At 48.8% G+C, this 16,455-nt stretch overlaps 1 protein-coding gene and 1 long non-coding RNA gene across 4 annotated transcripts in view; one reads left to right on the forward strand and one right to left on the reverse strand.

Moving 5' to 3' along the window:
* PLEKHH1 (pleckstrin homology, MyTH4 and FERM domain containing H1) overlaps positions 1-16,455 on the reverse strand; it is a 71,310-nt gene that overhangs the window by 37,017 nt on the left and 17,838 nt on the right. The window contains exons 1-2 of one of the 3 annotated variants that reach the window (XM_084866313.1): positions 15,965-16,182; positions 6,587-6,744 (exon numbers count right to left, since the gene is read on the reverse strand). In XM_084866313.1, the coding sequence (XP_084722439.1) occupies positions 6,587-6,744; positions 15,965-16,130 (324 nt within the window). In that variant the 5' untranslated portion in view covers positions 16,131-16,182. Of the gene's footprint in view, positions 1-6,586; positions 6,745-15,919; positions 16,183-16,455 lie in introns of those variants that run through there. The other 2 variants (XM_084866312.1, XM_084866314.1) reach the window with 2 other exon arrangements.
* Positions 118-9,830, forward strand: LOC311613475. The gene is made up of 3 exons (XR_014793465.1): positions 118-292; positions 7,296-7,354; positions 8,688-9,830. It is a non-coding gene; the product is annotated as an uncharacterized lncRNA (long non-coding RNA).

Genomic DNA, 16,455 nt, shown 5'->3' on the forward strand with positions numbered 1-16,455 from the left:
GGGGGAGGGATCATCTGGCAGCCTGGACACTTTTTCTTTAAAAACATTTATGTTGGGCACAGATTACCTACCCTGTGTGTGGACTGGCAGTTCTGCAAGAGGAAGTCAGGTACGAGGAGGCTGTGTGGGAAAGGAGGAAGGGCATGTTTCCAGGCCCGAGCAGCCAATGGGCGGCATCTGAGCCCAGGCAGGGCGAGTCCCCTGGGAAACACCCAGGCTTGGCCGGTCCTGCAGGACAGCCGCAGTGAGTGAGCGGCCACCAGTCATCCAGCTCTGCTTCCTGTCCACGCAGGTGAGTGTGTGGAGAGGTGGAGGGGCAGACTAGTGAGAGGCTGGCCAGAGGAACCCGCTGACCTGGCTCAGCAGGTGCAGGTAGGGACTGATGATGACTGACAAGCAACTTCTGGGAGGAGGGACAGACAGGACCTGGGCTCAGCCTCAGTAGGAAGTGCCCAGGTAAACCTAAGCATCTCTTCCTGGGATTTGAAACTTACCTTGGTGCAGTGTGGAAAAGCTCTAGGGAGCTGCTGAACCTGTCCTACTGGGTTGGGGATGACTGTAGGTGACAGGCCCAACACTGAGCAACATGGTGTTTATAGCCTTAAGAATTACTGCCAAGCCCTAACTGGTTTGGTTCAGTGGATAGAACATCGGCCTGTGGACTGAAGGGTCCCGGGTTTGATTCTGGTCAAGGGCTCATGCCTGGATTGTGGGCTCAGTCCCCAGCAGGGGACGTGCAGGAGGCAGCCAATCAATGATTCGCTCTCATCATTGATGTTTCTAACTCTCTCCCTCTCCCTTTCCCTCTGAAATCAATTTAAGGAAGGGAGGGAGGGAGGAGGGATTCCTGCCAAGAGGTTCAACACTTCTTCCTGAAGTCTCAGCCCTCTTCCTTCCTTATGTCTCCCAAGCCCATGAACCCTACTCAAGATACCTTTCTCCCCTCTCCCATCCCACCGCCTGGTCTCTTCTGCCCTGTGTCTGCATGCTTCCCCTTTCTATACCCAAGTCACACTCCGAGCCCCAGCATTTTTATGGGAAGGCATTCTAGTTAGATGATGACCAAAAACAGCCAGGAAGAGAAGAGGCTGATATGAAAGTTCAACCTACCCAGACCCAAGGAGCTGTGGAGAAAGATGATATTCATGAAAGATGGTGTAAGGCCCCTGGGGAGTGGGGACACTTCAAGCATCTCTCCCTTTTCAAATTCAATTCAGCTTTATTAATGAGAATATTAAGCTCACACATAGTTTACATAAAGCATGACAAAACCCACTGTGTGACCATTTGTCAAAATACACATGACGAACACTTAACAAGTGTCCTTGTTCTTCTGATATAATGATCTGATAGCTGTGCTTTCTTTGACTTTCAGAATGAGGCTAATTATTTAGTAAACACAGATGAACAATAATTTATGCACTTAGGGATGAGTGGTCTATATGTACTCAAAAAAAGATGTCTTATCATGAAACATTTCAGGCCAACAGAAACATGCAGCAAATCAGTTTTTTAAAAAAGAGCATGTATCCACCATTCTGCTTTGTCAGATTTTCATTTTTGCCAGAAATGTTTTTCAGAAATGGACCACTACAGATAGCCGAGGCCTTCTGTGGGCTTCTCCCCAGTGCTGCTCCTCTCCTCTGACATTTACCGTTCATCTATACCCCTGAACAACAGACACTGCTATTCTGCATATTTTAAAACATATACATTTTATATGTATATCCTATATAATAAAAGGCTAATATGCAAATTGGCCCCTCGGGAGTTTGACCAACTGGGAATTCAACCATTTGCTATGATGTGCGCTGACCACCAGGGAGTGTCGTGGAACAAAGGAAGGCCCTAGGGCAGCCAGAAGGCTCCTATTGGCCCTGATTGCCGGCTAGGCCTACGAACCCTACCCATGCACAACTTTCATGCACCGGGCCTCTAGTATGTATATATATTATATACACACACACACACACACACACATATATAGTATATATGTGCGCACACACACACACACACACATATCTATATCCTTTGGACTTTTAAAAAATATATTTTTATTGATTTCAGAGAGGGAGAGGGAGAGAGAGAGATAGAAATATCAATGATGAGGGAGAATCATTGATCGGCTGCCTCCTGCACACCCCCTACTGAGGATTGAACCCAAAACCTGGGCATGTGCCCTTGACAGGAATCAAACCCGGGACCTTTCGGTCTGCAGCCAACGCTCTATCCACTGAGCCAAACCAACTAGGGAACTAGGGTTTCTTTGGACTTTTTTTGTTCAATGCTGGTTTTTGAGATTTATTGACCTTACACATGTAGCTCACTTGATTTATTCTGAACTGCAGTATTATATCCCATTGTACAAATGCACTCAATATATTTAACCATCCCTTTTGGTAGACATTTATAATATTTTCAATTTTTCATGCATCAGTGATGCAATACTCATTCTTGTATATGTCTCCTTGTGACCAATATATCTGGATTTATTTCTACTTTTCCATTTTGTGTCATTTACTCCTCTTTTTTCTGAACTTTTTTTCCTCTCCCTGCCTAGATTTAATAGACTTCCTTTATCCCATTTCCCTGCTCAGCTGATTTGAAAATTATATAATCCATTTGTTATTACTATTATTCTAGATACAGACTGCTAATTGTTCCCCAGCTCTGCTCCCTGTCTGTTCTCTTTTCTCTCATATAAATAGAACTTCCAACTTAGCAGAGCGCATGGTTAGCCAGAAAAACTCTATACTGTCCAAGCTCCCTGCGGCTGGGTAACCGAGTTTTTACCAATGGGATATGAAGGAAGGATGAATGCAACCTCCAGGTCATGCACTTAAAAGGAAGGGGCTGGTGGACACCAGGATAAACCACCTTCAAACATGCAGCAGGTACCACCCTGGAACTAGACTGCTTCTGTCTGAGGTACTACATGAGAAAGAAATAAGCATCTGTCTTGCTTAAGCCATTGCTATTTTGGGTTCATTCTTACAGCAAACTACGATCTAGCTAATACAGTAGGCATGGCTTTAAAAAAATTATCTCACTTACCCTCATTCTGCTTCCTGAATCAAGTTTGGAAATTTTTAAGCCATTATTTCTTTAAGTATTGGCTCTCCTTCACTCTCTTTTCCACTTCTGAAATCTTATATAGGATCCTGTCATTCCAGCATCCATGTCTCAGCCTCTCCTTCTTTACCTCTCTGTGCGACATTCCGCACAATTTCCTCAGGTCCGTATTTCCATTCATTAAGTCTGTCCTCAGTGGTGTCTAATCTGGTGTTTATCTATACACTGAACATTTATTTATTTAAAACTCTTTTCCTCAATTTGAGAGAGAGAGAGGAAAGGAGGTAGAGAGAGAGAGAGAGAAACATCAATCTGCTGCTCCACTTATCCACCCACTCTCATTGGTTGATTCCTTTACGTACCCGACCAGGGATCGAGCCCACAAATTTGGTGTATCAGGGCGACCCTCGAACCAATGAGATACCCAGTGAGGGCTACCTACTGAACATTTAATTTCCATGAAAAATGTTTTCACTTCTAGCAGTTCTACTGGATTCTTTTTAAAGTCTACCTGCTCTTTTTGGAGAGTGTCTTATTCTTGTCTCATGTTTTCAATTACTTCATTATGTCTTCAATATTTTGAACTCATTTATTTACAGTATCTTGCCAACAGTTCTATTATTATTAGTTCTTGGGGGTAGGGTCTAGTCCAGTTGTTTATTGTATATGTGGACTCTGACTCACTGTACATAAGTCTCTCCATATTTAGTCATTTTAGATCATATATTCATCTTCTCTGAGGCTCCCCTGCCCCAATGGGGATTCTGTGTCTGTTTCTACAAGGTCTCTCAGGGGTACCTATAGCCCAGGTCTTAGGGTTCCTAAGTCACACAGATAGTATACATTCTAATGTTAAACCAGTATCATCAGGTTCTCAGGGCCTTTTTTTTTTTTTTTTTTTTCCCCCAGAGCTGTGGCTACGTATGAGACACTCCTGCCATCTCCCATCTCCGTGGGCAGGTGGATGTTTCCTTTGCCACCTTTTCCTTAGGGTAAAGCCCTTTAACAGGCCTGACTTCACAGGGAAGGTTCGGTGTCAGGCCCAGCTCCCACATGGCCAGACCGCACTGCTATCTCCACAGATGCCAAGACTGAAGCCTCAAGCCTTTCATGACTCAGGAGGCCAGTCACACACCCCATCCCACTCAGCTGCCAGAGTTGGAGTCCCACGTGGGTTTTTCCTCTTTATTTTGCCCGCTGAGAGTTCCCCTTTTTTCAGTGTGCGACTTCAAACTGAGAAGGGTAGTTTAAACGTTTAATGCAGTGTGCCCAGGTGTCTCGAAAGGGCCACTTTTTAGGTTATTTGTTGTCCATATAACCAAAAGGAGGTCTCTTCCCTCTGAGATGTGCTTAGACCCGCTGGCTGATCCCCACTGATCCTTGCCTTCCCTCACACACCTTTCCCAATAACCGTAACCTAAGGCAAGGTTTTCTAGCTTTGCAGTGTTGAAACCAGTTTCGGGAAGCTTGTTAAAAGATGCAAACGAACAAGGAGACGTGGGTCAGGAGGGTTGGGGTGGGGCCCAGGAATGCATCTGCTTCACAGGCACGCCAGGTTTCTGGCACAAGGGTCCAGAGAACCACCTGTCCAGGGCCTGCTTCCTGTTCCCTGCGGTGTCGGATTCTATCCTTTATGTTTGCAGCGCCTGAACCATCCCCATAGGAACCCTGCCAACCTGTTCTGCAAAGCCGAACGAGATGGCAATGCCAACAGGCCCAAGGTTCACGAGTTCTAGTCCTGGCTAGTCCAGAGCCACTCCCCTCAGCAATGAAAAGGTCGAGGTGACGCCAGAAACTTATCTTCCCGGGCTCCAGGTCACGGGCCTATTCCGAACACAGGTCGCTTACTCATCGAGACTTTGACATTCCTTGGAGAAGGGCGGGGTGAATTTTACTTCTATGCTATGGAAGAAGGGTTTGCTCAGCAGATGGATACTATCAACAAAACTATAAAGAAAATGGTTGATTCAATTAAGACTTTATATATATATTTAAGTGCAGGAGTCTATTCGCTAGATGGGTTATGCTCCAAAGAATCAGCCATTTAACCCGGCCAGTGTGACTCAGTTGGCTGAATGCTGGCCCATGTACCTAGAGGTCCCCGGTTCGATTCCCACACATGCATGGGTTGCCAGCTTGGTCCCCAGTAAAGGGCATGCCAGAGGCAGTCAATACATAATTCTCTCTCATAGATGTTTCAATCTCTCTCTCCCTTTCCCTCCCTCTCTCTCTCTAAAGTCAATAAGAACAACAAAAACAAATAAACACAAAAAAACAAAACCTCAGCCATTTAGAATATATCTTCCCATAGAAACATTATAAATGGCGGTCACTTTCCCAGCCCAGCCCACCCAAGTCTGTAAAGATAAATAATTGTACCCATTTAAACCTATTCTATGCCAGAACCTTTGTATATATGATCTGGTAAAATTCTCAAAATAACTCCAACAGGCAGACATTTGTGCCCCTGCCATAGAGGTGAAGGGACTTGCTCAGGGTCACAGGGCCAGTAAGTGGCCCAGGTAAGTCTGGCTCCAAAGCCTGCGTCCTTGTCACCAGGAAAGCAAGCTGCCTTCCTCGGCTCCTATGCTCAGTAAAGGGTGAGCAGCAGGATGGAGGTTTCCAGTCTTCTCTCCTAAAACCTCCCCCTCCCCACCACTGAAGAGATGTGAAGAGAATATTAGAACCTTCACTGCAGCCACATGTGACTCAGGGTGACAGAGAACCAAGATCCGTGTCACTTCCTTGGTGTGCCCTGCGAAGAAGCAGAGCAGGGAAGAATGCCAGGTGATAGATTACAACACTGCTTTGATTTTGGTCTTAAAAAACAACAACCAACAACTACCTCGGGTGGTTTCCTTTTGCATGTGTGAAAAACATCTTATTCAAAGCTCACCTTCCTGCAATGAGTAGTAAGTAAGCCCTAAGGATCAAATGCACAGAATAGTGAATGCAGACCACAGTATCCTATCCTATATAATGAAAGCATAGTATGCAAATTGTCCCCTTGACCAGAGTTCAACCAGGGCGCGGGGCTGGCTAGGGGAAGGGAGGGAGGCCCTGGCAGGCAGTGGCAGCAGGCAAACGGGGGAAGGGGGTGGGGAGGGAGTACCCAGCTGGCAGCCGGCAGCCGCTAGGGACCCTACCAGTGCATGAATTTTGTGCACTGGGCCTCTAGTTGCATTATAATCATCAAACTTGCTCCGAGACTAGAACTTAATTATTCCAACCACTGAAAAGAAATGACAGTTGTATAATGTGATAGAGCTTCTAATCAGCACCATGATGGCAATCATATTACAATATATAAATGTGTCAAACTAACATGCCGAACACCTTAAATTACACAATGTTATGTCAAATATATTTCAATTAAAAATAGATAAATAAAATATCCCCCCCTCCCCTCGCTAAAAGGAAGATCAGCCTCCCCAACTCTCGCCCTCTGACGCTGGCCTCTCTGACTCGGACCTCCGCGGTGAGGGCAGGCAGCTCTCTGGCCTCCAGAACTCACCTTGTCAGAAAGCAGCTCCCGTATCTTGCTGGCTTGCAGGCGGAACCGCACAAGCTGGGTTTCCAGCGCCAGGTAGCGTTTCTGCCAGTCCATGCTGGTCCGGGCCTCTACCTTGGGCTCAGCCATGATGGAATCGACTTCTGGATATTCAGGGACCCCTGAGAACCAGCACACAGAGAGGAAATGACCAATAAGTGTGGGAGGAAGGGTTAGGTGGGGAAAGGCGGAGAGGCGACCAGAGGAGGACGGAGGAAACAGAGCTGGGGAGGTAAGTTAGCCCCTGTCCCTCTGTCCCATGGCCCCGTCGTTAGCTCAGTGCATCACATCTTACCATAAGTCAGTTGAGCAACTTCGGGGATCACAAAACCCAAGAACCCAAAACAAGAACCTAGTATCCTTTTTGCAAAAGTGAATCGTGGGGCTTGTTCATTTTTCATTCAATAATTTCATGTAACAAGATTTTAGCCATTCAACAAGCATGTATGTGCCAGACATGTTCTAAGCACCGGAGATGCAAAGATAAATAACAGAGGTCTCTTGTATTATATTTGCAGTTTTCAAGAAAGTCTAACTGCAACATTACAATGCAGTCACAATAGCTAATCGGTATTCAGAGAAACAGGAGCATGGAAATGGGGCCGAATGTGGAGGTGTATGAGGGGGGTGTTGAGCTCAATCAGCTAACTGAAGGCAAAACTCTGTTTTTCAGGTTAGTCCTGGTTCTACCATAGCTATGTAATTTCAGATGGGGACACATGGAAAGAAAAGGTAATGCTTTGAATTTCCTTAACTGTTCTATTTGGCTGGGATTTTGTCAGTTGTTGTCATGGAATGTTCTGCTCTGGAACAGATTCCCATTCTTTCCTTTAAGTTATGAAATGAAGACCAGAAAATGGTAGATATTTTTGCTGCAGCTGCTGGAGAAAGCCACAAATCTTTGGAAAACCCTTTACACAAATTCAGAACAAATCAAGTAGATGACACCTATAACTTCTCCAGTCAGGGGAATTTACCCAGAGGTCCCCTGAACATCTTTTTCTTTTTTAAAATAAATATATTTTTATTGATTTTTTACAGAGAGGAAGGGAGAGGGATAGAGAGTCAGAAACATTGATGGGAGAGAAACATTGATAAGCTGCTTCCTGCACACCTCCCAATGGGAATGTGTCCACAACCAAGGTACATGCCCTTGACCGGAATCGAACCCAGGACCCTTCAGTCCGCAGGCCGATGCTCTATCCACTGAGCCAAACCAGCTAGGGCCCCTGAACATCTTTCAGAGAAGATAAACTAAGTTGGAATGAGAAAATGAAGGATGTATGTGTGCACACAAGAGAGGAGATGCAGGCACAGGTGAGCACAAAGGAGAGAAAGGCTGGAAGACAGAGCCACCGCGGGACTAAAAAACACACCAAAAACCCTTCTAAAGCTACTAATAGTTATGTTTGGCAACCAGCGTAAACTTGGCCTTTCCCAAACCATGACATATGATAACGCAAGTATTAGGTGATTTTAAAGAATGATAGTTCGTTTTTTTAGGTTGGCATTTTTAAAATGTCATCTGTTTAGAAATACATGATTTATAGTTACAATGATAATGTCTGTAATTTGCTTTAGACCATTCATGGAGGGGGTGAAGAGTGGTGGGAAGGGAGATACATGAAATAAGATTTATCAAAATGTTAATTTTTAAAAAAATGTTTTATTTTAGAGAGAGGGGAAGGGTAGAGAGGGAGGGGAGAGGGAGAGGGAGAGGGAGAGGGAGAGGGAGAGGGAGAGGGAGAGGGAGAGGGAGAGGGAGAGGGAGAGGGAGAGAGAGAAAGAGAGGCATCAATTATCTGCCTCTTGCATGCCCTCCATTGGGGATTGAGCCTGCAGCCCTGACTGTGAATCAAACCAGTGACCTCTTGGTGCACAGGACTGCGCTCAACCCACTGAGCCACACTAGACAGGGGCATCCAAATGTTCGTTTTTGAAGCTGAGTGACGGGTCTATGAGGGTTCTTTATACTGGTCTCTCTACTTGATACATGCCTGGAATTTTCCGTAATGCAAATTTACTATTTTGTTAACACCTCCCCTCCCCCTTTTCCTTTCTACAGGAGCCACATGGCCTCAGAAAACCCAGCCACCTCCTGCACGGTCACCAAATACTGCTCTTACCCTGGTGCCCCGGAGAGCCTGTCCTCAGGGGCAGCCACCAACACCGATTCTCACCTCACACGTGACTTCTGTATTTTTCTCCCATTACATACCACAAATAGCACTCATTTATTGAGTCCTTGCTGTATGCCAGGCACGTGTGCTCTCCAGGGCTCACAGCCCATGCGTTAGGCGTGGGCACCAGTCCACGGTCCCACCTGAGGACACTGAGGAACAGAGAGGCTGGCTGGCTTCCACAGCGTCCACAGCTGACCCTCGTTCCAAAGCCCTGTCTTTACCCACTATGCTCTGTACCACCCGGGAACCTGGACAGATTCTGATTTCACCAAGAGTGGGGTGGACTATTAAGGATGAAAGAAATATCTTATAAGATCTTTCAGGATCGTTGGCGCTAAGCAGAGCCTATATTCCAGATTTTCCAGTTTATGGTCTCAACTATTCCGACACCATAAACTCCATAAACCCGGGCATTTTCCACGCGTCCCGAAGACTCACTTAAAAAACAGGGCCAACAGGTCCGTAGAGAAAGGCCCAACAATGAAACCACTGACAGGTCCGGTGTCCGAAGGCTTTTGGCTCTGGGCTGCTCGGAACACTGGACGTATGATCTCAGCCCCGCGCTGCTGCCGGAACTGTCACCCCACACAATCCCGACATTGTGACCTCCCAGCCATCCCCACCTCAGAGGACCGGACCAACAGGAACGGGCAGGAAGACAAAGGAAGCAAAACATGACCTTCTGAGCGAAGATCACCTGGCTGGAAAGACAAAACAGAACTTGTGGGGCCTCCAGAGAAGGCTCCGAGGCGTTGCACTTGCTTTGCTTTGCCCTTGAAGGGAGTTTTTGCTCTTCCTTAGATTAAAAAAAAAAAAAAAAAAAAAGGTCATAGATCTGAACCTGGGATCTGAACGTCTTACACCTAGCCCAGGGCTAAAGAAATCAGCACCCAAGTAAAACCAAGGGGCAGGGAAACTTAATTGTTTTGTGGTGTTGAAAGAGGTTGGTGGATTTTAATTGCCTCCTATTAATTGTCAAAGCTGAGGCTCTGGTTCCACAGAGGAGAGTAGAAACCCAAATGATCGCCATCTCTGGGGCCTCTGGAAAGAAAATAAACACATCCTTGGCCTCTGCCTAGCCCCGGCACCAGAGATCACACCTAGACCGAGGGAGTGCTTTCCCCAAGCCAGCATCTTCCTGACATCATGGTTTGGAACCAGTCAGGGGCCTGCTAATCCTCTCCCTGCCTTTGGGGGGGGGGGGGGGGTCCTGGCCAGGGGGCTGGCACCGTGCCAGGCTTGTCTTCACATGGGAGGAGAGCTAAGCATTTCGAAACACATCTGGAACAAGATGCCTGCTGACAAGCACAAGGCCCGGAGGCTCTTTCCACAGAAGCAGGGGGTCCGAGCAGCAGCTATAAAACCGGAGGTGCTAAGGGGAGATACCGGTGAGTTGGATCCCGCCTGCGAAGTCACCTTGCTCTTGTACTTCCCCATGAAGACGCACAAGGACGAGCAGAAGTACATTTAGAGAATGGCCCTTCACTTCTCAAAGCACTGCCACCGGCGATCTTTCTCTCCTTACCCTCTCCATATTCCCAGAAGCGGGGCAGCGAGCAGACGAGAAGGCTCATCCCCTCTGTGACTCGCTGGGAGACACAGAGCTGGGCCGTAGCAGAGTTGGGCCAAGAATCCTCACCTCCCAACAGACAGAGCCTCCTCTTTCCATGGAGATGCTTCCGCAGTGACGGTGGAGTCTCATGCTCCTACCAGGCTAGCCTCACACACACACAGCTTCGATGGCAAAAACAGACGCGGGAGTGAGAGAAGGGACATGAGACCGGGACAAAACCAAGCTCAACACTTATTTCATTTTTCATTCTGGAAAGCTTCAAACGCACATAAGGAGAACAGCACCATAAATCCACAGGTACCCTCCGCCCAGCTACAGTTATCAACTCACGGCCACTCTTGTGAAACCAGTTCTCCTGATTCCCACCAGGACCCAGCGTGCTACGCTGCTTTGCCCGTGAGAGGCAATGACTGCCCGGCTCGGCCCCGGCTCCGGGCTCCCTAAGTCCCCCGCCACCCGGGCCGGCACAGCCACAGGGCGGCAGAGAGAGGCCTCGGAGGAAGGGGCTTTGGGCAGACTGGATGGTGAAAAGAGGACTCAAAGTTACTTATCAGGTGACTTTAGACTCTGGGGCCTGCATCAGAGAAAACAAATTTGACCTGGGATGGCTCTGGCAAGTTTAGGAATTTTACCAGAAATTGATAAAATGTTGAGATTAAATTTAATTCAACCAACTTTTTTTTTTTTAAATCCTCACCCGAGGATATTTTTTTTCCCATTGATCTTCAGAGATTTTTGTTTTGTTTTGTTTTGTTTGTTAATATATATTTTATTGATTTTGTACAGATAGGAAGGGAGAGAGATAGAGAGTTAGAAACATCGATTAGAGAGAGTCATCGATCAGCTGCCTCTTGCACACCCCCTACTGGGGGACATACCCGCAACTAAGGTACATGCCCTTGACTGGAATCAAACCCGGGACCCTTCAGTCCCCAAGCCGACGCTCTATCCATTTTGCCAAACCAGTTTCGGCTGATCTTCAGAGATTTAAAAAAATATATATATTTTATTGATTTTTCACAGAGAGGAAGAGATAGTCAAAAACATCGATGAGCTGCCTCCTGCACACCCTCTATGGGGATGTGCCCGCAACCAAGGTACATGTCCTTGACCGGAATCGAACCAGGGACCTTTCAGTCCGCAAGCTGACGCTCTATCCACTGAGCCAAACTGGTTTTGGCTGATCTTCAGAGATTTAAAGGAAGAGTGGAAGGGAGAGAGGAGCGGGGAGAGATATAAACATCAACACATCGACACTCACACGCCCCAACCAGGACCAGGGGTTGAGCCTGCAACCGAGGTACATGCCCTTGGCTGGGAATTGAACACAAGACCCTTTAGTCTGTGGGCTGATGCTCTAACCACTGAGCAAAAGCAGCCAGGGCTCAACCCACGTTTGTTCAGTGATTCCTACGGGCAATGTGGGGCCCATAAAGATGAATAAAGATCGGTGGCCTGTGAGGCTAAGGCCGTGGTTGGCAAACTCATCAGTCCACAGAGCCAGATATCAACAGTACAACGACTGGAATTTCTTTTGAAAGCCACATTTTTTAAACTTAAACTTCTTCTAACGCCACTTCTTCAAAACAGACTCTCCCAGGCCGTGGCATTTTGTGGAAGAGCCACACTCAAGGGGCCAAAGAGCCACGTGTGGCTCTCGAGCCGTAGTTTGCCGACCACTGGGCTAAGGTCTACTACAGGCTGAATATCCTGTATTCAGGAACTTCTCTGCAAAAGGGGCCATCAATACAAGAGCCTAAAAGGAAGAGGTCAGAGGTCGATGCGTCAGAGGGTACAGGGACCCTGCTCTGAATTTCCACTGGGCTCTCCCAGCACCCATGGTTTCCTTCCGGAGTGTGAGCACCTTCTGGATTTCCACTTGCTAGTGATGGGCCACTACCACCTTCTGAAAATGCTCCCTTAAATTAGACTGGTCACCTGCCAGCTGTGAGAGGAGGAGCTCGGTGCCCCCTTTCTGCAGACGGTGCCCCAGAGAAGAGGCCAGGACAACCAGGAGCAGCGTCTCTTGAGAACAAAACCAGCCGGAGAAACAGCGAGGATCGTCATTAAGATCCCGGGTTCTGCCGAAACCGGTTTGGCTCAGTGGTAGAGCGTCGGTCTGCGGACTGAAAGGTCCCGGGTTCGATTCCGGTCAAGGGCATGTATGTTGGTTGCGGGCACATCCCCAGTGGGGGGTGTGCAGGAGGCAGCTGGTCGATGTTTCTCTCTCATCGACGTTTCTGGCTCTCTATCTCTCTCCCTTCCTCTCTGTAAAAAATCAATAAAATATATTAAAAAAAAAAAAAAAAAAAAAAAAAAAAAGATCCCGGGTTCTGGCGCCACACAGGCCTTGGTTTGAATACTGGCTCAGCACTCACTACTCCTGTGACCTTAAATCACGTGCTCAACTTCTCTGAGCCTCAGTTCCCTTTTGAAATTTAGGGTAATAACACTTGCAATAGAGGCTAATACTATTAGGTTGAACCATACAGAGTTGGCCATTTCACAGACCACCTTCTGCCGGTGTTTTTGAGAACTAAAGGAAATATCACTGCAGCCTGGCACCCAGGAAGCACTCAATAAATCAACAAACAAAGGCAAGCCCACTGGGCCCTGGGCATATGAGATGGGCCCTCCGGTGTATCACCAGATCCATCTGGAAGAGGTCAGGGGATTTTTTAAAAAATGACTTTATCTCTTTATTTTTGAATGCGGAACCAAAAAGGTAAATGATGAAAAGTAAGATTTCTTCCTAACCCTGTACTTCATTCACAGTTCTCCTCAGAGGCAACCACTGTGATGGGTTTCTGTGTCTTTCAGAGATAGTCGGTGTATAAACAAGCATTCACGTATATGTTGTATGCACACACACACACACACACATACTGAATTTAATATAACCTAGAGATCTTCGTGTATTAATACACACCTCTTCCTATATCAATACACATTTCCCCTCCATGCTTTTTAACAGCTTTATTGTATTCTATTGTGTGGCTACTACATGATCTTACAGATATGTGCCACCTAACAACGCTTCAGTTAGGGATGAAGTGCATGCACCACGGTTCTCAAAAGATAATGGAGCTGAAAAATTCCTCTCCTTAGGTACGTCACTGTCGTCTTCCCGCACATGACTCATGTGTTTGCAGTGAAGCTGAGGTAAATAAACCCACGGCACTGCCAATCACAGAAAAGTGCAGCTCATACAATCACGTACAGTCCATCAAACTGGGTGATAACTATGCTACCGGTTTATGTATTTACTACACAATACAGTTTTATTGCTATTTCAGACTGTACTCTTTCTACTTATTAAAGTCTCTTCATGGCCTCACTTGGTCTTGTGATTGACTTAATCTCATGTTTTATATAGTCACATGCTGTCCAGACTTATATATAACCTAGGACAGGGGTCAGCAAACTCATTAGTCAACAGAGCCAAGTATCAACAGTACAACGATTGAAATTTCTTTTGAGAGCCACATTTTTTAAACTTAAACTTCTTCTAATGCCACTTCTTCAAAATAGACTAGCCCAGGCCGTGGTATTTTTGTGGAAGAGCCACACTCAAGGGGCCTAAGAGCCACATGTGGCTCTCGAGCCGCAGTTTGCTGACCACGAATCTAGGAGCAATAGTGTGTAGTAAGCTTACCACCTATTTTTGTTTAAGTGCACTCTGCACACAAAGAAATCGGAAAATCACCAAACTCACCAACTGCTGCATTTATCAAAACGTACCCCCCATCACCCTGGCCAGGGTGGGTCAGTGGATAGAGCATTGGCCTGCGGACTGAAAGGTCAAGGGCATGTACCCGCACATCCCCAGTCGGGGGTCTGCAGGAAGCAGCTGATTGATGTTTCTCTCTCCTCAATGTTTCTAACTCTATCCCTCTCCCTTCCTCTGTAAAAAAATCAATAAAACATATTTAAAAAAAAAAAAAAACACAAAGAAAAACATACCCCCATCGTTAGGTGGTGCATGACTGTATTGTTTGAAACCTTTTGTTAAAATAAACAATGCTTCGATGAATATTCAATGAGTATACACATCAAGAATATAACAGGATAAAGTCTTAGAAATGGACTTGCATGGTTAAGTAATTTACATTTTTAAATGGCCAAATACTTTGAATCGCCCTCCTTTCAAGCTATTCTAATTCATACTCCAGCCAACAAAAAGTGCCCATTTCTCCACAGAGGAGGGGAGGGGGCGGTTGTGAATTAGTTTTTGACGGAAGGGAGGGAGAGAGGGCTCTGCTGGGCTGGCCTGAGCTTGCGGGCTGGTGGCCTAGAAGCCAGGCTGCTGTGGAGTCACCTGGGTCAGGAGCACGAGGCCCCTGCCATCAGCACGCAGAAGGCACTGTGCACACGGATTCCCGCCTCACGGAGACAGGAAGGGACTAGGACGAGGAGTAGAGTGGAAGGTACAAACTTCTCCCTCTGGGCCGGTGATTCCTGGAGAGGGCAGCGGCATCACATCTCCTCAGCTGCTAGTGTTAATGAGTTGGGGAGCACAGGGTGCACCCCACTGTAACCCAGCTCCGAGCAGGCCATCTCCGGCCCCCCCCCTCGCCCCCCCCCAACAGCCTACTGGAGGGAGGGTGACTGGACTGTGGCCCAAACCCCTTGGAATTGAAGAGGCTTGGGTTTGGGTCTGGCCTCTTCCACTTGTTAGTTATATCAACTTGGACAAATAATTTTAATGGGTGTTTCCTCTTTTGTAAAATGGAGATAATACTATGTAGAAACACGGGCATCGATGTTTTATACAGTATTAAGTGATGCTACCATATACAGTGTCTGGCCTGTATCAGATAGTCCCAAAAAGTCTGATGAAGGAACCCCTGACTTTTCCATTGATATTGATATTAAAATGATCTTTCGAGCAGAAGTTTTAGCTGGATCTACGGCTCTGCGTCTGGAAGAGTTTTTTTATTTTATGAGGTGGATTCCTAGCAAACGCTATGGAGATGTCCTGGCGTGGAGAGTCCACAGAGAGCGGCTTCTACTCTCAGATGAGGGTCTCCACGCCTCTGCCGCCCCCCATGGAGGCCCCCTGGTCCCCATGTCTCTGGGTGTCACTGGACTCCCAGCTTGTTTTCTTTCCTGCACGGCTGACCAGCCTCCGGGAGCCCTGAGAGAACCACGGAGAAATCACAGCAGAGGAAAGAAACCCTGAGAGGAGGTGGGCAGAGTAGAGGGAGGGACAGAGCACAGGCAGCGCGGCGGAAAGCCTGCAAAAGGACGCTCCGATCCGAGGGCCCCTCCCGGGAGCAACTGGATCCAGCCGGCCCCACACCCCGGGTCCCCCCCAGAAAGCCTGCCCCTCGCCTCTCGGTGCGTCCCCGAGCCGGCCCCGCGGGCTCCGCGCTCCCGGCGCCCGGGCGCTGGGCTCCAGGTGGAGAGGCACCTGCTCCAGGACCGCCCTCCGGCCGCCGCGGGCAGCCGGTCCCCCGCCCCGCGAACGCCCTCGGGGCCCGCGCACCTCCCCTCCGCCCGTCCCCGTCCCCGCCCGCGGGGGCGCGCGGGGCCGCTCACCCCGGGGGTCCCCGCCGCGCGCCCCCCGCCGCGCCCGCCGCTGACCTCGCGCCGCTCCGGTCCGCCGCGGCCGCCGGGTCTCCGCTCCTCGGCAGCAGGGGTCGGGGTGGGCGGGGCGGGAGAGGCCGGGCCCGGGAGGGGTGCCCGCGGGCCGGCCGCACAAAGGCGAGGCGAGGCGAGGCGAGGCGAGCCGCACCTCCCCGCGCCCCATTCAGCGCTCCGCCGCGCCCCCTCCGCCCCGCCCGCCGCTGGGAGGCTGAGCGCCGGCGGCCCGGCGGCCGCGGACAGGAAGTGACCTCAGCAGCTCCGCTCCCACCTCTCCGCGCCGCCCGTCCCGTCCCGTCCCGTCCCGGCGGCGGGGCCCGCGGGCGGGGGGCTCTCCCGATCCCCGTCCCCCAGCTCCCTGCCGAGGCCGCCGCCCGCTGCCACGAGGGCGTCCCTGGGTCGGGCCTGCGCCCCCCAAGCGCGGGACCCCCGCAGGAAGCGTGGGCGCAAGACCAGACCCCGCGCACCGCCACCAAAGGAGGCTCCAGCCG

The sequence above is a fragment of the Pipistrellus hanaki genome, assembly GCF_964339955.1.
Source record: "Pipistrellus hanaki genome assembly, chromosome: 1".
NCBI lineage: Eukaryota > Metazoa > Chordata > Mammalia > Chiroptera > Vespertilionidae > Pipistrellus > Pipistrellus hanaki.